General features: G+C 52.1%; 1 protein-coding gene across 1 annotated transcript in view; it reads left to right on the top strand.

Moving 5' to 3' along the window:
• The window catches only part of LOC114656463 (collagen, type VI, alpha 3), a 54433-nt gene that overhangs the window by 30400 nt on the left and 3824 nt on the right, over window positions 1-20209 (top strand). Inside the window, 33 exon segments of the mRNA XM_051931279.1 lie at window positions 1768-2400; window positions 2487-2492; window positions 2560-2909; window positions 3600-3678; window positions 3782-3927; window positions 4230-4322; window positions 4659-4712; window positions 6540-6611; window positions 6886-6912; window positions 7008-7052; window positions 9119-9172; window positions 9255-9317; window positions 9844-9909; window positions 10050-10103; window positions 10576-10611; window positions 11247-11309; window positions 12457-12519; window positions 12605-12667; window positions 13684-13746; window positions 14779-14829; window positions 15231-15266; window positions 15418-15480; window positions 16080-16142; window positions 16246-16278; window positions 16459-16499; window positions 16544-16755; window positions 16901-17043; window positions 17045-17395; window positions 18466-18565; window positions 18648-19343; window positions 19417-19519; window positions 19627-19673; window positions 19766-20029. Of these exon segments, the coding sequence (XP_051787239.1) occupies window positions 1768-2400; window positions 2487-2492; window positions 2560-2909; window positions 3600-3678; window positions 3782-3927; window positions 4230-4322; window positions 4659-4712; window positions 6540-6611; window positions 6886-6912; window positions 7008-7052; window positions 9119-9172; window positions 9255-9317; window positions 9844-9909; window positions 10050-10103; window positions 10576-10611; window positions 11247-11309; window positions 12457-12519; window positions 12605-12667; window positions 13684-13746; window positions 14779-14829; window positions 15231-15266; window positions 15418-15480; window positions 16080-16142; window positions 16246-16278; window positions 16459-16499; window positions 16544-16755; window positions 16901-17043; window positions 17045-17395; window positions 18466-18565; window positions 18648-19343; window positions 19417-19519; window positions 19627-19673; window positions 19766-20029 (4233 nt within the window).

Here is a 20209-nt window from a genome sequence, read left to right as displayed (position 1 = left end):
CATGTGGGGGCGCGGCGATAGCGGTAAGGGGGTCACATCCCAGGTGTCGCCTGCCTGGACTTTGCATGCTTTCCTGGTGGGTTTCCTTCCAAAGGCATGCAGGGTACGGGATCTGGTGGTGCTAAATTGACGTTACTTGTGTGTGTGTGTGTGTGTGTGTGTGTGTGTGTGTGTGTGTGTGTGCACTCGTATTCACCCTGTGATGAGCTGGCACCCCGTCCACAGGTTGGTCCTCCCTCTTCCTCAATGCTTGCTGGGACTGGTGTAACCCTGAATAGATAAATAGATAGATGGATGGAAGGAATAATTAAACAAGTATAATGAAGACTTTTCAATGTTCCTTAAAAGTTTTGAAGAATCGCCGTGCAGAGGTACAGCTGCTTTGACATTTATTACAGAGCTCATTGTGTGTCGATTGGTTACATGGAGAAAGAAAACGGAAGGACAGGAAGGAATTGGGTTTTGATATGTTTGACAGACACAGTAGTGCTGTAATAAATGATTCCATTCAGGGTCTGACGTGTCCCAGCAAGCGTTGAGTGCGAGGCAGGACCAGTCCCTGGATGGGGTACCCATTGATCGTTACCGCTGTGCCCCCACGTGTTTAATACCTGCATTAATGCATTTCATGATGAAAATGATTTCAAGCATTCCTCTTAGTATTGTAATGTTCAAAGAGCTGTGATATCGTGACTGGAGTGTATTCTGTGTGGCGATCACTGTCTGTGCGCTCCTGTCGGCCCGTTTAAGAAGCACAGAGCGATTAACGACGGGGTCGGGGAACACTTGAAATACGAAGCATTTGATGTGCTACTTTAGTTACGATGGCGTTTGAGAAGCTCTAGTGAATTAAACATCGATTTTAAGATGGAGTTTACGATGTTCTACTTTAATGACAAAGTAAACAATGAGATTAAAGTCAACATTTCAAGATGTATGTTGACATTTTGACTTTAATCTCGACATAGATCTTTCTTTTTCTTCTTCCTACGGTGTTCTGCAACTCGCCTTTTCACTTTGACTTTGATATCTGTTTTGTTTTTTTTTTCATTTCATGTACGGTGTGTCTGTCTGAACTTTGAACTTTTGAGTCCCTCTGCCCTGCAGTGCCCCTCTATCAGTTTCCTTTTGTTGTTTATACACTGCTTATGTTTTTCATTGCCTCCACTTCTTCGTTTTTTCCCACGTGCTTTTGCCAAAACCCTGAACTCAAGGGGCTCTTACACTGATTTGCATATTCAAATAGCTGTAATTCTGGGCAGAGTCAGGGTAGGGCCATACATGTGCGGTACATTGATTGGTATTTATTAGGGGAAAGTGCGTGGAGGTTGGCGTACACACCGTTTTCTGTGTCTGAATTTCTTTGTGTGTACTCCATGTTTTAGTGTGAATTCTACGCATGCCGTTAGCCATGAGGCCTCTAGTGAGGGGTGGAAGTTGCTACTTTCAGAGGATGGCACCACTGGCATTGTTGGGGGCTTTGCATTAGTGCACCACCTCAAGAGAACTCTCCTGTTTTGCGAGTATTGAATATCAACATTTTCAAAGGATTGTATCAAAGTCAGTACCCGGATAAGCCGGTCTGCCACTTTCAGACGCGTTCCCCTAAATGTCCAGGTATTTCTGAGTAAAGCGTTCCCTTCTGCCCCCTTGGTGCTGCGCTAACCTGGCAGACCCTCCAGGTCAGGAGGCCTCCTTGTTTGCTCCTCTCTCTCTCTCTCTCTCTCTCATTCTCTCTGTTTTTTTTTTTTTTTTTGTTTTTTGCAGTACCGGAGATTAAACCCAAAATTGCGGACATTGTGTTCCTCGTGGATGGTACAATTAATTTTGGTCGGGGCAGTTTCAAAGAGGTGATGTATTTCATAATCGAATTAATTGACTCCGTCTACGATGAGAAGGACTCCATTCAGATCGGTTTGGCTCAGTACGCTGCAGACGTAAAGGATGAGTTTCTCCTCAACACCCATAAGACCAAAGATGACATCATAGACGCCATTGAGAAAACAAACCACCGCGGGGGCAACAGGCTTAACACAGGTGCAGCCATCAAGCACATTCAGGATAAGCACTTCATCAAGCCCTCTGGAAGCAGGCGAGACCAAGGCGTGCCACAGATTGCCTTCATCGTGACCGGTGGGAAGTCCCTGGATGACGGCCAGAAGGCGGCTATGGGGCTTAAGGCGGAGGGCTACCGTGTGTACGCAGTTGGCGTGGGCAATGTGGAAGATGAACTCAATAAGCTTGGCAGTGAAAGCACCACCGTGTTCAGAGCAGTAAATGTCCAGGAGCTCAGTGAGCTCAATGAGCAGATCCTAGTAACACTGGTGGACGACATGAAGGTCATCAAGCTATGCACTGGCACCAAAGATGTTGTCAAAGGTAAGAATCTGAGGCCATTATAAGTGACTAAAGGCCACGGGCAGCACATGGCCATGCCAAGGGGGGCTGCTGCAGTTGATGCTTTTGGCCGTGACGTGCCACTCCAGGCGCAGGTTAAGGTGTGGTAGACGCCTCCGTTCTGTGGTTGTGTTGAGTAATCGTGAATCTTGTTTGTTGCAGAATGCAATCTTGAGGTCCTAGTAGGATTTGATGTGACTAACGTAAAACCTGGATCGAGCATTTTTGTAGAACAGAAGGGACTAGAGTCCAAGGTGGAAGCTGCACTCCAGAGGATTTCAAAAATGAGACCCACCAGCTGCTCTGGGACTCAGGCGCCCACCGTCCGAGTTGGCATACTGGCATTAAATGCAGCAGGACAGAAATCAGTATTTGACTTTGCTGCTTACAAGCCCGAGCTGGTGGAGAAGTTCAGAGGTCTGCACACAAAGGGACCTTACATCCTGGCCTCCAGAACAATTAACGCCTACAGAGATCAGTTCAAGAGCAGCGGCACGGCGGGCTCAGTTAAAGTAAGTAGTGGGCACACCTTATTGACTACATCGATAAGGTGCCAGGCGAGTTCTCTGTAGCCCCATCTCTCTTTAGTATCCATCCACCCATGTACGTACCCATGGCATCGGGATGTGGGCATGCACCCATGCACAACCACGCAGGGTAGATTAGGGGTTGCCAGCCAACCTCCCTGGCACGTCTTTGTGATATACAAGAAAAAAATCCTACCTGGTGGTCCACGCAGATGGTGACCGGGCCAGGATTTCAGCCCATCCTTCTGGTGTTATGAGGTGGACATGCCAACTGTGCCATCTCAGGCTGGCTGTGTGGCATTCCCGTAGAAAGCTCCCTCTTTGGCCAATTTAGCTACAAGGAGGCTGATGGTGGCATCGCAAACTGATGAGAGGGACGGCATATTCTGGAAGAGTTCTTTGAAAAGTGAGCTGCTCTCCTACTGCTTGTGTTTTAGGCCATGATGTCTTATAAAAATCCACTTCATCTGCACAAGGACTGCTTCATAAAGACAAGTGCCAGGGTGTGGACATTAAATGGTGCCACAGGACAGGCTTGGGCAGCCCAACAGGTTTTGGGGACCTGGCCCTTGCTGCCATAGCAGTCAGCACAATCACACTGAGCTGTGCCACCCTAAGTGAGTAGGCCTCCGTACTCTTTGTGGTAAGATAAGGAGACCCCTGTCTGTTTTCTAGGTGGTCATTCATTTCACCGATGGTGCAGACGAGCAGCTGGCAGACATCAGGAAATCCCTAGAAGCCATGCGCAGTGAAGGTGGGCACAAATCTCTTGGCAGGTCAAAGTTAAATAATCTTCCAATGAAGCCCGCTGCCCAGGTGGTCTGCCACGCTCACTCACTTCTGCTTTCTCTCGATAGACGTGAGTGCCTTCGTCTTGGTGGGCCTGGAGAAGGCAACTAACTTCGATGATCTGGTGTCGCTGGAGTTTGGCCGTGGATTCCGATACAGCAAACCTCTTCGGATAAACCAGCTGGATCTCGATTATGAGCTGCTGGAAGAACTGGTGAGGGGACGCCACCGTAGTGTTCAGGGCTGTAAGTGGGATGTTGGTGGATTTGGTATTTAGCCCTGATGTTGCTCAGTCATTTTATTTATGTATGTCTGTCTGTCATTTCTTCACATTTAATGCATCTGCAGCCCTTTTTGAAGTCTTTTGGTATTTTCAGACCTGAATGGTGTGAAGGAGATTCTCAGCTGGTCCAATATGGCAGCTGCTTTGCTTCACGTGCCACGTCCCGCTCCCGGGTGTTCTTGTCACATAGTTCAAGACTGAATTGAGTTTTCCCTCTGCTCTGCTTTTCACAGGACAACATTACAGAGCGAGCCTGCTGTGGTGTTCCGTGCAAGTACTCTGGTCAGCGAGGAGACAGAGGCCTGCCAGGGCCAGTGGGCACAAAGGTATTCATCTTGCACAAGTCCTTCATTTTGAGGTTCTAGCTGCAAATTAAATGGCCGCTCTTGGTTCACTGGCTCTCATTCAATCCCTGGTCTGTTTGGCCACAGAATGGCTGCCAAGTCCTCTTGTCTTTTCCTCCTTCCACAAGTCTTGGTGATTCTGTCACAGTCTCTCACAACGAGCCGGTCCCAAATCTCTTTACAAAGCAGACGTGGACCCCTGGAGTGGAGGAAGTGGGGCCAAAGGGGGAGCAGCAGCCGTGGAAAGCAACATCACTTTGAATGTCATTGAAAACGGCGGACCTTTTAGCTTCTCTTCTTTTTTTATTCTCTTCCAAGGGAGGACCAGGAGGACCAGGATACCGAGGTCATCCGGGAGATGAAGGCAGCCCGGTAAGTCCTGCTCGTGGGGGCTCTCCCCTTTACCTGTAGCCCACCGTATAGTAACCGAGGTGCGTGCTGAAATTTCTTATCGCACAATTGCTTTCGCTAATCTTAGTTTACAGCAGTGCAACTCCAACGGGCCACCGTTATCTTCTCAGGCTCAGCTGAAGGGCAGGGGCCAGCAGGCCACAGCAGGACACGCTCACCTCCGCCTCTGCTCTCGTCCTCCGTTAGCCAAACGTGCAGGTCGATGGAGTGGGACGTGAGAGCCGATCAGGATAAATGAGAGACTCCACATGAGAACAGGAGGAGCAGACAGGCAGTGGGGCCGAGGTGACCAGGGGCAGTGCCCTCAACCAGTGTGCCACTTAACGTGGGATCACAGCTATTATCAAAGACGCCTTTAGTAGGAAGGCTGTAAACCGTTTGTGGCTCTGTGCCATCCAGATGAGCCCACCGGAGCGGTGATGTGGCGACAGGCTAAACGCCAGATACGGTCGGCTCCCATCACGCTTTATATGGCTCACTCGGCGTTCTGTCCATGCATGAAAGGAGGGCCAGGTGAGGCACGGTGGGCGATAAATAAGTGGCATCCAAAAGCAGAATTCCAGATGGACCTCCGCAGAACTCAAGAAAGCAAAGAGTCTTGTAATAAATGGTAGACTGAAGTCTTCTGCACAACCCGGGATCTGACGTAAAGTGTTGTGTGGCTGACGTCACGAAGCGCAGCGGCCAACAAAGCCACCAAAGGGCAAAAACCAAACAGAAAATATAAAAGAACAACAACTAAAAGCGATTCTCTGAGGTCAGAAACCAGTAGAAAACTATCTGAGGAAAATATGAACAAAAGATGCTAAATCACGTCGTGCTTTTAAGTCCAAGCACAAAATAAAGTCGGTGCCATTCCTTTTTAGTGCCCTGCATCCCTGGCACCTTGAAGAGCAAAGGAAGCTTACCTCACAGCAGCTTGTTCACGGGGTCCGGCACCCCTCATCCTAAATATATTGAGGCGCCTCCTCGCTTGGCCTCTTGTGCAAAACCCCAAGGAGGCTCCTTTAGATAGAGAGATAGATGAAAGGCACGATAGATAGATAGATAGATAGATAGATAGATAGATAGATAGATAGATAGATATATAGATAGATAGATAGATGTGAAAGGCAGATTCGCACCATTTAACAAAGTCATTGATTAGGTCCCTATACTCCTCCTCCTGCCCACTCCTCCTCCTGCCCACCCTGATGCAGCCCACGATAGCAGTGTCGTCAGCAAACTTTTGCACGTGGCAGGACTCCGAGTTGTATTGGAAGTCCGATGGCCGAACAGGACCGGAGAAAGTCCAGTCCCCTGCGGCGCTCCTGTGTTGCTGACCACAATGTCAGACCTGCAGTTTCCGAGACGCACATACTGAGATCTGTCCCTAAGATAGTCCATGATCCATGGCACCAGGTATGAATCTACTCCCATCTCTGTCAGCTTGTCCCTAAGGAGCTGAGGTTGGATTGTGTTGAAGGTGCTAGAGAAGTCCAGAAACATAATTCTTACAGTACCACTGCCTCTGTCCAAGTGGGAGAGGGATCGGTGTAGCATGTAGATGATGGCATCCTCCGCTCCCACCTTCTCCTGGTATGCGAACTGCACAGGGTTGATGGTGAGGTGGACCTGTGGCCTTAGGTGGTGAAGCAGCAGCCTCTCCATGGTCATCATCACATATGACATCAGGGAGATGAAGCCCTCCATCCTCGGGACCCCTCAGTGGCTGCTGCTTGTTTTAGTCGTTTTTTTTGTCGATTACGCTCCGCTTTCTCTCATCGTGCATTTTCTCTTTCTCCACAGGGTGAGCGAGGCCCCCCAGGAGTGAACGGAACGCAAGGCTTCCAAGGCTGTCCTGGACAAAGAGGCGTCAAAGTAAGCCAACTGTCCTCCTCCTTTTATGTTGGCGTCTGTGAATGAGATCAGCGATGGCAGCATATAACAAGCGCAGTGCACAACAACAAGGCAGCTGCGTCTTCTTCCAAGAAGTCAGGAAACGGAGCAAAGTCCTCCTTTGGTCTTAATATGCATCTTCCTATTCACGTTGTGCCGCACACGCTGCGAGCGGGCTGCTGCTACTGCTGTTGTGCGCGACACTGTCTGTACGGCTGAGCAGCTCTTACTCTGTCTCTCTGCTTTTTGATTTCAGGGCTCCTGTGGCAACTCTGGAGAGAAGGTTGGTGTCCATCCCTCCTGTCTGGTCAACTTCAGCTTGCGTCACAAGGCCTCTATGCACAATTAACGCCAATTGTCCTTCCAATCTCATTTCAGGGTCAAGAAGGAGAAATTGGTTTGGATGGAATCGATGGAGAGGAGGTAGCCCCCTACTTTTTGATTTCTCAACTTCCTTCCATTGACTGTTATACACTGTGGAGCTCTTTACTGTGATTGTTCTCCGTTACACCTGTCAGACCATCTGGTCATTTTGTGGACCCCCTTATCCGCAGTTTCATGTGCTAGGCCCCCTCAACACCGAGCCTTCTGGATCAGTAGACACTTCAACGACTAGCACACCAGAGCCTTCAAAGTGAAGAGACGTAAAGCGGCCACACATTGGCTTAGGCAGGTGTGAAGATGCTACTTTAGAGTAGATAACCAAAGGCACTATATAACGCCTCCAGCGACCCCCACCAATACTCTCATGAGTAGCCCACCCAGAAGAGGGCGAGGCGTCACTGAGCTCATTTCCTGTACATGAATGCCATGTTCTCTCCAGGTAAGGGGTGGGCAGCTTGGCCAGGTGGGTAGTGAAGCAGGGCCCTTTTTTACAAATGACATGGCAGAGTCAGAGGGGTCTGAAGCTGTTCATTCACCGGCCAGTCTGTGCCCCGTCCTTACCGACTGCTCTGCCAAATTATATCTAAATGACCAGGAGGCCAGCGAGAAACAAAGACTTAAATGGGCTGAGGTCAAAACCTGGACAAAATGCCGAGGCCCAAAACACCAACCAGAAGCTGTAGTCGGGCCCTGGCTAAGATCTAATAAAGTATCTATCTATCTATCTATCTATCTATCTATCTATCTATCTATCTATCTATCTATCTATCTATCTATCTATCTATCTATCTATCTATCTATCTATCTATCTATCTATCTATCTATCTATCTATCTATCTATCTAGTGCAGGTCAAGGCAGACAGTGGGACGCCATCTTATAGAGTGGGACAGTGAAGAGCTAATACTGCTAACAATTCATAATACAAACCTGGTCAGGCCTCCAAACTGCAGCCAATAAGAAGGCCAGGCTCTTCACCAGTCTGCCCAGTAGGAGGGTAGGCGCAGGCGCTGATACGGCGCAGTGCCGCACCCACCACAAGACCAACCAACTCAGGATCCCAGATTAGGACCTGAGTGCAGCCAGGCGACGGGTGACACCTCAGCACCACGCTACTTCAGATGGAATGGAACCACTGGGAGGTTTTTTATGGTGGCTGGAGTACCAATCCTGCCACCAACCCCCAGGTTTGTCCCTGTAGATTAATGTCACACCCAGGACGGGCTTCAGCTGGAGCAGGCCTGAAAATGGGGAGCTGGCAAAAATCTTAGATGTTTATCAGAGAAATAAAGTGAATGAAACCCTACAACGAGGGGCAGGCGGGGGGTTCTGCGTAAACCTCCAGTCTGATCCCAAATAGGGCAACAAAGAATCTCTTCTGTGCCAGGTCACGAGCTCTGGGCCACGGCTGGAAGACTGAGATCATCGATGCAAGCGGGCAACATGAGGCTCCTCTGCAGGGTTGCTGGGCCCACTCTAAGTGACGGGGTTTAGGTGATGACCATGTGGCAAGGGTGCCCTCCTGCTGGAGGGTTTGAATCTCATAACCGTCCTGGGAACACCTCAGCGCTTCTCTGGAGATTGTTGCTCAGCTGCATAGCCCATGCCCAGAGTGAGTGAGGACACGACAATGAAGAAGAAGTTACGCAATTCTCCTGGCTGTGTTAGGGCGCGCCTTCCAAACCCCAGCAGCTTCTTGTGGCACCCTGCTGGTATTCAAGTGCTTGCCAGCTTTGAGATCCTTTGCCAAATGCTCGCGGGTGACATTCCAACCATGCCGATGCACTCCAACAGTGTCTGTGCCTTGTGTGCTTGTCACAAAAAACAAAACGCAGCACTCGTGCCATCGTAGACAACGGGCTCAGTTTAAAATGTTGCCAGAGGCGTCTGGCTGGCGACTTATTTTACCAATTGGTACCCTAACCCTCGGAGGCCTCATCTCGTGTTCCATTTCTGCATGTTAAACACAGAGAGGTGATATCAAGGCGTGCCAGTCGCAGGGTGAAGGGGCTGCGCTTACGAGACGGGTGTCCAGTGTTGCCCGTCCACTTGGTGTTCTTGTGAGCTCTGCCTGATTTGATTTGATTTGATTTGATTTGATTTCAGGGAGACCGGGGACTGCCAGGCCCTCCAGGAGAGAAGGGAGGCTCCGGTGGACGGGTAAGGGAGCTGTGAGCCGCCGCGCCGTCTTGTCAACGTTGGCTTTTGGTTAAGCTCTTTAGCTCGTCTTTTCTTTTTGCAGGGTTCAAAGGGTGCCAAAGGAGAGAGTGGCGAAAGGGGAGACAGCGGCCTGCGCGGAGATCCAGTAGGACATTCAGCCATTCCTTGCTGCTTCTTCTTTCCCGTTTCCCAGGATGGCTTGCGTTTCTTTGCTGCATTTCATCGTCCACCTGCACAGCACCTTTGTCTCTTTGGCTCGTGCAGATTTGTGCAGTTGGCCGGGCGTTGTGTGGAAAACGGACGCCACCCACGCCAACTCCCGACCTCTTTAGACAGCAGCCCTCTTGTCTTGTGCTCTGCTTTTGGCTCCATCTCTCTTTCTCCAGAGTGGTCCTTGTGTGTTGGTTTTGTTCATCTTACTGGAGGCGCTCCGTGCTTCCCACCCAGCGTCCCCTGATGGCACCACACACTTCCAGACAGTACCTCTTCTCTCGCTCTCTCTCTCTGCCTGCTTCTTAGCTCTTTGCCAATCTCTCATGACCGGGCACAGCTTCTTGCAAATTCAAGAAGGCCAAAGGCCCAAATCCATCGTCAGATGGGCAGCTGCAAAGCCTCATTTGATATGGCAGTGGTACCCTGTGCCCAGGATGTGCTGATCTTCTGTCTTTCAGGGAACGCCAGGAACAGAAAACACCCAGAGAGGATCGAAGGGGCAGAAAGGAGACATGGGGCCGATGGTAAGGCGGCAGACTCCAAGTGGGTCCTGCTGACAGAAGGGGGCACACAGTACATCAGTGTCCATGTCTGTCTTTCTGTGTTGGTCTGTACGGCGTACCCACCAAAGGAATGAAGCTGAAGTTTCTTTTTGTTCGTTTAGGGTGAGCCTGGTGAAGATGGCATCAAGGGGACACCCGGGGTTCCTGGAAAGAGGGTAACGACACTCACTTGCTAAGTGGTCTTTTTGTTTGAAGTTATTAAGCACATGGAAGTAAATGGCAGCAGCAAGCTGGCACACTCTCCGATGCTCCTCTATGGGCATTTCAGATTCAAATGATTTAAAGCATGAGCTCTCAACTCTCTCTACGTGCCAGCACTGAGACCATTATGTGCTCTTCTCACGATAATCAAATTGAAAGGCGTCTGCTTCGCTAATGGCAGACAGCTGGGTATTGCTGGGCACCTGCCCTTTGTGAGGGCGCCAGCTGAGCAGTGCAATCTGAACGTTTGGGTTCAGTTTCAAGCATTCAGGCTGTGCTACACAACCAGGTATGTTCACTGGTGGGAGACGAGTCGTCTTAAAGGTGGCTTTCATGGCCGCACCACCGGACGTACTTGCGTGTGTGCCACTGTGCCATCGGCAAGCCTTGGTCAGGCAGCGTTTCTAATTGCTTGTGTTTTCACAGGGTTCTGACGGTAGAAGGGGGCCTTCTGGACCACAGGTATGTAGTAACAAAGGAGAAGCGTCACTTGTTGAAATGCACTCTCTGTCACTCATTGTCTGTCTACTGGAACACAACGTACTGTACTTGTGATATGAGGCAGCAGCCATTGCTGAAAGTCACTAAAGTCCTTTAAAATGGCACGTGGTTTTATGTGCCCAGTATACTAACACACGTAAGGAGAGTTGCGTTGAACCCACGCTGCTCCTGTGGCCCGGGTTCACTTTCCGAGCTGGCTGTGGTTTGCATGTTCTCCTGTTGGCCGCCGAGTGTTTCCTCTCACCTCCCAAGACGTGCATGTTGAGCTGCTTTGTGCCCATCACGTAGCCATGTGACTGGGCCATGGCATGTCAGTTGGCATGCAGTGCCTGAGGCTGTCGAGTCAGACTGGCAATAAACACCTGAGCAAAATGTACGGGCGGGTTCTACCAGAGTCAGACTCCATGCTCACCAGATGAAGAAGTGCTTTCTGGCAGTGACCACTGCATGCCATCTCAAGGGGTCCGCAAAGCCAGTGGTGGGAGCGCTTGGTTATTTGTGTCAGACATTGGTAAAGTGTGTGCCAGCTGCCCAAATGGTAAACTGAGCCGTTGAGCCGTCTTATCGCTGACATGGACGTCCTTTTCTGTTTTCAGGGTGTCTCCGGGGCACTGGGACCTCAGGGCTCAGCTGGAGACTCAGGAACAAGAGGAACTCAGGTGATGAGACACTTACTTACTCCTCTGCCTTTGTGCTACTGCAGCGGCAGAAACAATCGGAATCAGAAGCCCACCGCTACACCGGGTTAACTGAGGGAGACCACCGACAGGCAGGGCTCGTGATTCAACTGAAGTGTTAGAAGCAGAGCAGGAGGACCTCTGTGCACTTTCAGGGTACTGCTGGGTGAAGACGGACAGACGCGAAAAGAAAACCCGGGACCCTTGGGCCTTACAGGAGACAAATGGAGGTCCTGTAAGGAAATGAATCTCGGAGGAAGGATGAAGAAGTTAGAGGAGCTCGAGTCTGTCCTTGTCCGACGTTACGGCGGCGCCATGTCACCTGAGTTCCGCTTGTGACACTGTGACAGTAGTCGTCGAGCTGGGGGTGTGGGTGTTCAGGCCTGGCCTTTGTCTTTGTACCCGGGGCTACTTGAGCAGGCGGAGGTGGAGATAAGCGGGTTCATGAAAGCCCCCCTTCTTTCAGACCCTCACTTTAGTTGCAGACTTCAGTTGTCTCTCTGCGGGTGGATGAACGTCATCTTACATGTAAAGGCGACCCCTGCAAGCCGATGCTCTGCATGTCTAGCCATTGCCACCCTGCCCACTGCCAGGGTCCCTGATCATGCTTTTCTTCAGTTGGCGCATGTCTTCATTGATCTCATTCTTTCACGGCCTTGCCCGCGACACTGAACTCCTTGTTCTGCCCCCTGTTGTATTCTGGTGGTCCACTTTCAGACCTCCCCGTGGCATTATGTAGGAACATGGCAGCCCAACGGCTGCTCTACCTGAGGGCCACTGGGGGTAGTTGCCCTTCTTATCTGCTGCCCCCCTACCAATGTCCCTGAAGTCTCAGCCTTGTCACCTCTGGACACTTCCAGGTTACCCAGTGGACCCAGTTAGGGTTTGTTTTTTTTCTTGCGCTCGCTTTACTCCTCCTCACGTGTGGTGATCACCTGACCTGCCCCACGTTACTCAATTGCGTTGACCTCCTTTGTAAGTCGCTAACTCAAGAAATGCAGAAGACTTGAAAGAGATGGGGAGCGGGAATGTGACAAACACAAAGCGCTGCTGTCCCCAAGTGAGCCGAGGCGCGCCACGCGGTCCATGCCACCCTTTACCAATCTCTTTGTTATTCTCCCCTATCCAGGGCACGCTGGGCCCCATGGGCGCTCCTGGGATCCGAGGAGAGAACGGCAATCCAGGCCCGAGGGTGAGTCCCGTTCCCCAGGAAGTGTCCGCCTGCCGCTCCGCCTCCGGATTGCTTTATAGTGGTCTCACGATTTTTTTTTTGGCAGGGTGTTGCTGGTCCTGTTGGCCCCCCAGGTGAACGTGGCCGACGTGGTCCTAATGGAAGGAAGGTAAGCGTTCAGAGGGTCAGTTTGACTGCCTTTCTAGTTGTATGAGGGGACGGCAGGGGGCTGCTGTCCTCCACTTGACACATGCACAGGCGGGGGGGGGGGGGGGGGGGTGTCTACTTAATGTCATCCTCACACCGTTTCAGGCACGAGGCGCTTGTGTCCATGTTTGGTAAAGACCCCTTCTGGCAGGCCAACTGTTTAGTCTTTGTCTTCTGATGTTTACCAGTACCACAAACATACGAGGACGCCACTGGCGCTGGGTGCACAGACACGCAGGGGTCAGCGCGGGGCACCCAATGTGGAGTGACAGCTCAGCACAAGGGTCAGATTTACACACACAAATCCTTCATTTAATAAAGACAACGCAAAAAGTGCCCACCTTTACAGCAGTTAACCTTTGGGAGACCCACGCAGACTGGCAGAAGCCACACAAACGACACCCAGGTGCTGGATCCTCGAGGGAATGGTGCTGCCCACTTACCGCGCAGTCCTGCACTAGTCGATGCCGCAGAGCATGGCGGCCGGTGAATGACTGCAGGAAAGTGGGCATGACCTCTGGGCTATGTGACAGCGAAGCTGGCATGAAGCAGAGGTGAGGGGCTGTGCCACCAAGCCAGAGGGCGACAAACAGCGTCTGGCCGTCATGAATTCTAATGCCCCCCCATCGTAGGTTTGTTGCCCTGCTCTTAGCAAATGACTTCTTCTTCACTCAGGCGGGCATCGGGCACCAAGTTTGATTAAAAAGCCGCTGCTAACCCTTCTGTCAAATTCGAGGGTCTGTGATTGTGTTAAATATTTCTTTTAAGATCTTACTCTGCCCCTTGGTAATTTTCCAATAACGCAGCCCCTTGAATTGATCCTTACCCAGAGTGCCATCCAGGTGACGCGCTCACTTCACAAGGCACAAAGCTGACAGTGAGGCCGTGACAGCAAAGGCCAAAGCGGCTTTCATACTGCGCGCTTGTGTTTATGGGAACAAAGGAGTAAATCTGCATTGTCTTCCTCACTGTCACCAGGGAGAACCGGGCGATCCAGGAGACAAAGGAGTGGGCGGTCCACAGGGTCCCAGAGGAGAATCGGTAGGTACCAGCCGCCTGGGTTAGGGCCTTGTCAGGCAGAGGCCTGCACGCAATCCGAACTTCCTTTTAAGGGCCCCCCACCCTCTTCTGTTGGTTAGCGATGGTCGCTGGGTAGTAGTCATGTGATGGGAGCCTCAGGCTTGAGGGTCTCCACAGGGGCCTCCAGCAGAGTCCGCCCAGTGTCTTGTCTTTTAATCCCCCCTTCTGCCTTTTGCTTTGGATACCCTGCCTCTTTCTGCTGCTCCTCTTGCACCTTTGACCTTTCTGCCTGTTTCTGATTGGCCGCCTTTGGCTTCTGGTTTTTCTCATCTGCCTGGATGGGGGGGTGGGGGGGAGGGGAGTGGCGTGGCTTCTCATTTGGTCAGCTTCAAAGGCAAGTGAGCTGCTCAGAAACGAGAAACGGTGGGCGACAGCAGAGCCGGCCTGACGTCACACATCACCATACAAAGTGGTGCCGATGAGGACAAAAAATAAATGAAACCAAAAGTGACAGGGTGACTTAAACACTGGCGTTGTCCTGCCTGGTACTCCATTGTGGAGCATCAGCGATCTGTCACAATCGGCAAAAAGGGTAGAAGGTTAAAATTACGAGGGGGTGAGTGAAGGCCACGCATCAAAATGACAAGTGCCAGCATGCCAACCAAAAGCAGACGGGCCACGGTGGCAGAGAATAAGAGGAGGCAGGAGGTCAAATTGAAGCACTAAGGTAGAACCAAAGTCAGTGGCCAAGCGCAAAACACACACTGAGTTCTGCTGGGAAATCCGCAATCTTGGGCGCAGAGGAGCAGGCAGTGCCAATGACATCACGCAAAGTGACACGCCTGCTGATACAAACAAAATGGAGGAATCTGCCAGAACCTCGAGTACTTGGGGCTTGGAGCTCCCCGCCGCACGTTGGCATTGTGGCTCTGAGTGGACACTTGGGCCTCCGCTCCGCCACCCTGATGGCCATCTGCTCCCGTCTAGGGGTCACTTCGCCAGATGGACTTGTGCCAGGCGCTCTCATTAACATTTCCTTCTTCTCTTCTGTAGGGTGAAGATGGAAGGGATGGCTTTGGCACATCAGGACCGAAAGGAAGAAAGGTAACGACGTGCACGGGCATCTACGTGACAGACGCTATCTGTAGCGGCTCTGAGATGTGGACCACCTGCCTCGTGTTTCCTGTCTTGTATTTGACTGTTTTTGACCCCCATTGCATGCCCGGCCTGCCCAGAAGGGGGCTGCCCTTCCCAAGGTTTCTTCCTGCATTGTTTTTTGGGAGTTTTCTTTGTCGTCTTAGAGAGTCGAGGCTGGGGGTCCGTCAGGTGAACAGGGCCTGTTAAAGCCCATTGAGGTGTGTGATTGTGGTCTACAGACCAACACCTTCAGCAGGAGTTGAGTCCTTGGTGGTCCATCCTCCATTCCCGCTGAAGAAATGGGGCACCAATGCCAGTGACATTCATGTATTGACTGGCATTTTGTCTTTTTTGTCGTCTTCTGACAGGGGGACTCAGGCTTCCCAGGATACCAAGGCCTCAAGGTAAGCCATCGACGGGCGCTGCCCAGTGTTTTGCTCACCCTTTGTTCATCGTGTCCTCTGGTTTGCTCCCAGTTGTGCAACGCAGTGCGTTTTCATTGCCATCCCCTCGTCAGCGAAGATCAATCTTTCCATTCCTGTATCTTCTGAACAGGGAGAAGCTGGAGACGGTGGAACAAAAGGAGCTCTTGGTCCAAAAGGAAACCGCGGCAGACGGGTGAGTCAGGCCGACCTCAAATGACTTGTGAGAAAGCAGCAATGAGAGGAGCCATTTGTCAAGCGGGCCGTCACGCTCAAGTGCCAGCATAGGCAACGGCCGAGTCTGAGCCCCTCAAGCAGAACACGGGTCACGTAACTAGGGTGACATCCCACAGTGTCTGTCCAGAATGTCTGCCAAAGAGACCGCGTTCTGAGCCTTGTAGCAAAGTCAGTAAGAAAAGCGCAGATGGTGCAGAACATCTTGGAACGTCCACAAGTAGCACTTTGGGGTCCTCGTCACCGCATGAGAATGTCCTGTCCCGGTACTTGGGGGTCTTGAAGAGCAGGCCACACTGAAAACCTTCAGCATTCATCTGAGCTAAGGGGACCCTGAGGGGTGCAGCGGTGGCCCACTGGTTCATCATGTGGGCCCGAAGAGAGGGGGTCCAAGTCCTCGGCCAGGCACTGTTCATTCCCAGCAGTAGGTCCCCCTGGGCAAATGTTTGGCAATGCGCCCTCCCATCCCAATGACCTCAAAACTGGACAGCGGAGGTTCTGTTAAAGGGTGACAGAAGGGACGCCAGCAGTTCCTCATGTGTGCATCTCTCTGCTCTTCAGGGGAACGCAGGGGACGGTGGACCTGAAGGACAAAAGGGAGAGCGAGGCTACCCAGGACCTTACGTGAGTGAATGCCACTGAGTGGCTGATTTGTAAGTCTGTGGGCAAGCCCCGGTGGTCTTTGGAAGGCGCATCTTCATTTGGCTTTTTCTCCTCACCTTTACAGGGTCAGAAAGGACCACAGGGCGCAGGCATAGCGGTAGGTCATTTAAAGTGCTCTCTGTTGTCACTGCCCGTGTGTGTGTGTGTGTGTGTGACGGTCACCGGCGATGGCTTTAGCGCCACTCCTCTATCAGTCCGGTCACACCTATGGGCAACATGAAATGACCGGTTAAGATGGGGGGATCTAACGCTCCTCTTCCTTCTGTTTCAATTCCAGCAATGTGACCTTGTGAAGAACATACGGGACAAATGCCGTAAGTAGGGAGGGCTGCCATAAGTGTGGGTGTAGAGGGGGCTGCGTGACAAACAGATCTGCTGCCAGGATGGAGGGGCGTCACATTGGCCTTGCCGGGCCGCTCTGGCTCCCTTCCTCGCTCCTCTGATGTTTTTCCATTGATGAAGAACGTGGTGGGCCGCTGCGCCGCGCCGCGCTCTGCTGTTCTGTGCTGCTGTTGTTTGCCTTGGCCGTTTCTCACACATTTTTCTTTTCTTTTCTTTCCAGCTTGCTGCTACGGTAAGTCGTTTTCTGTTGCTAATCCAAGTCATGCATAGCGTCAGGGTCACATCACCTGCCAGGGCAGAGGGGCTCTTGTAATTCTTTGAAATGTGGACACTTCCAGCTCGGCTCCACAACTCATCCAGCCTCTTTGTGCTTCCAGGCTCCCAGGAGTGCCCCCTGTACCCAACTGAGTTGGCATTCGTTGTTGATTCCTCACAAGGAGTGCCCAGGGAGGTGTTTAGCCGCATGAAACGCACCATCCTCAGCATTGTCAACAATCTGACGATCACGGAGAGCAACTGTCCCGAGAGGGGCGAGGGTGGCGCTGCTCTCCTTCAACAACGAGGTCGCCACGGAAATCCGCTTTGCTGACAACCTGAAGAAGAAGCCCCTGGTCCAGAAGATCGAGGAGCTGCAGTACCTGGCGACGACCAAGGAGCGCAGTCTGGAGACAGCCATGCACTTCGTGGCTCGTAACACATTCAAGCGAGTGCGCAGTGGCTTCCTCATGAGGAAGGTGGCCATCTTCTTCACCGGGGCGCCCGTCAAGAGTTCCTCTACGCTGGGCACGGCCGCCATGAAGCTGTACGATTCCGGCATCTCTACCGTCTTCCTCACTCCCCGGGATGACCGGGTGCTCGCCCAGGCCGTGCAGGTGAGTCACCATGATGGGGACCAAGCACCTTGACAGGCACATCGTCGGGGGCTGGGGGTCCATAATGGTGGGCAAGAAAAAGTTTAATTTTTAGAATGACATGCTTGCAAGTCCGTGACATTGCAGAAAACCCATATACAGGGCCGGGCATCGAGAGGGCGGCCGAGTGCCACCTTCTCTGGCTAACTCGAGTTAGATGGACTTTTTCCAAGAATATTTTGTGCTTCTCCAAAACGATTGACGGATATCACCTGAGCCGTTGAAACGTTAAAAGGCACCGCAGCCTCCTGACTAATAGACGAAAGACCAGAAGGGCATTCACGGGACTACTGTGACAGCAGGGCCAGTCTGTATGCCATATGATGTGGGCGCTGGCCAACATGGCGGCCCAGCCAGGCATCATTTTTGTGTCTATGAATGAAATCTAAGTGCTGTCTTCACCCAGCCTTTGCCACTGCCAGGCCCCATCCAGTTGGTCAGCGGGAAGGAAGATAACGTGCCATGTGAAGTGGCATATTTATCCCAGAAAATCAATCGGTGTAATCGTGCAGGCCAAAAAACACTTGGCACGGCTTTAAATGCTGGAGTGGCACACTGGCAGCCATTGAGACATCAGGGTGACTTGGGCAGGCCAGGGCCACAGACGAGTGTCTGTCACCGAGGCGTACGGCTCTGCCCGGGTGGCTCAGTGTGTTAACCCATCGAGGCAGACGGCAGCAGCAGGGCGTGCTGGTCACCCCTTTTGTCACCCTGCTCAGACGTATTCGCCCAGTAGGTGGCGCCGTTCCCCCTTTGTGTGATGTCTAGGCCTTTAGCTCAAGTTCTCGTGTCCCTCTCATTCGTCATTCCAACAAACAACATGATGTGCCCACCATGATGACTGAGGGGCAGTCAGTGGCTTTGGGCCTCACCCCAGAGTGCCAGCTTCCCTGTTCACTGCCCTCTTTCTCCAGCTTTTGTCTTGTAAGTTTAAAGTGTGGACGCCGTGCCCCCTCGAGTTCACCCCGACGTCCGCCTGGCATTGCTTGTAGTGAAGCATTCTCTTTGATCTCCTTCTCTCACTTGCACAGATCAATGGAACTGGCATGGCGCAAGTTCTCACACTTCCTGCTCCAGAAGGCCAGTTTAACCAGGCCCTCAAGAAGGTGGTCAACTGCCACGTCTGCCTGGGTAAGACAGCGCCTGCCATCAAGATGCCTCTTGATGCCCCATTAGGTGCCACTCACAAAGTTCCTGCCATTTCTCCTGACAGATTTCTGCAGCCCAGATGCTTCTTGTGACTTTGTTCCTCCCGTGTCATCAAGAGAGAGAAGATCTTCAACATTTGATGTGGACATCGATATCGCCTTCATCCTGGACAGTTCAGAGACCACCACCCCCCTCCAGTTTCTGGAAATGAAGCGCTACATCGCCAGCATGGTGGACCACATGGAGATCACCGCTGACCCCAAAGCATCAGAGCATCACGCCAGGGTGGCCATCGTCCAGCACGCACCCTTTGAGTTCAAGCGGAACCGAAGCTCGACTCCCGCCAGGGTGGAGGTGGGCCTGACCGACTATTCATCTAAGGAGGGCATTAAGGACTTTCTCGCCAACACGATGACTCAACTGGAAGGAGTGCGGGCCTTGGATCGTGCCATCGAGTACACCGTCGAGGACTTGTTTCACAAAGTGCCACACCCTCGTCCTTTGAAGGTCATCGTGCTGATGGTGACCGGAGAGATACCTGAAGGTGACCTGGGACGGCTGCAGAAGACCGTGGTGGAGGCCAAGTGCAGAGGCTTCTTCGTTGTGGTGCTCGGAATTGGCAAGCAAGTGAGTGTCAAGGACCTGTCTGCCTTGGCCAGCGAGCCCACCGATGTCTTCTTCAAGAAAGTGGAGAAGGTGTCGTTCTTTTATGAGGAGCGCCTGCAGCGGTTTGCCCGTTTAATTCCAAAGTTTATCAGTGGTGAGTATGGACTGGTGAGGATCACAAGCGTAATCTGTTGGGGCGGAAATGCCAACCGTGTGTTCTGTTGCAGCCGAGAACGCCTTTTACCTTCCGATGGAGGTGCGTAAGCATTGTGATTGGTTCCAGAACGATGACCCGATGAAGACCCCCTTCAGACCGCCACAAAAGCAGGAGTAAGTAGGGTGCAGCTCGCGCCGTTTCTTTCCGTCACTCGTGTCCCACCCAGGGTTCAGCTCCCGAATTTCACACCAACTCCAATCTTCTTTTCTTCCTTCCACAGGAATGTCAAAGAAAAAATTGCGACAGAGCCAGTCAGTAGGCACCAAGGTACTGTTGGCACCTGCTCTTTAGGGGTCACGTCACGGTGGGGTTCCACTATATGCAGTCACTGCATGTCTTTGGCTTTACTCCCCACACAGAGCCCAAGAGCGCCACCGTGCATGCCAGTAATGTGACCGCAGACAGCGTAGTACTGCAATGGGCGAAGCTGGAGGAGAAGGCGGACGCGCGGTATGAGGTGACGGTGACCAAAGTGGCCGACCAGGCGCTGGTGCTGAAGAAGAACGTCACAGAAAGCGAGCTCTTCATCCGCGACCTCGAGAGCAGCCAGGAATACCGAGTGCTTGTCACGGAGTACGTGGGCGGCGAGCTCAGAGCTCTGCACCGAGGGACGGTGACAACTGGTGAGTTTAGAGCCGAGACGCAAAGGTCCCACCCGGTCACTGCCATTTGGGTGTGAGTGAGCTTACCGCAGCATCGCCCAGGGAGCCACCGGACGCGTGCCCTTCTAAAGACAAGGCCACCGGTCAGCCCTGACGCCCTCCTCTGGACGTCTTGTGAACTGCTTTGTCCCAAAGTGCACC

Source organism: Erpetoichthys calabaricus, chromosome 8 (genome assembly GCF_900747795.2).
Source record: "Erpetoichthys calabaricus chromosome 8, fErpCal1.3, whole genome shotgun sequence".
NCBI lineage: Eukaryota > Metazoa > Chordata > Cladistia > Polypteriformes > Polypteridae > Erpetoichthys > Erpetoichthys calabaricus.
Note: the sequence above shows the minus strand (reverse complement) of the source record. Positions and strands in the feature narration are given on the sequence as shown.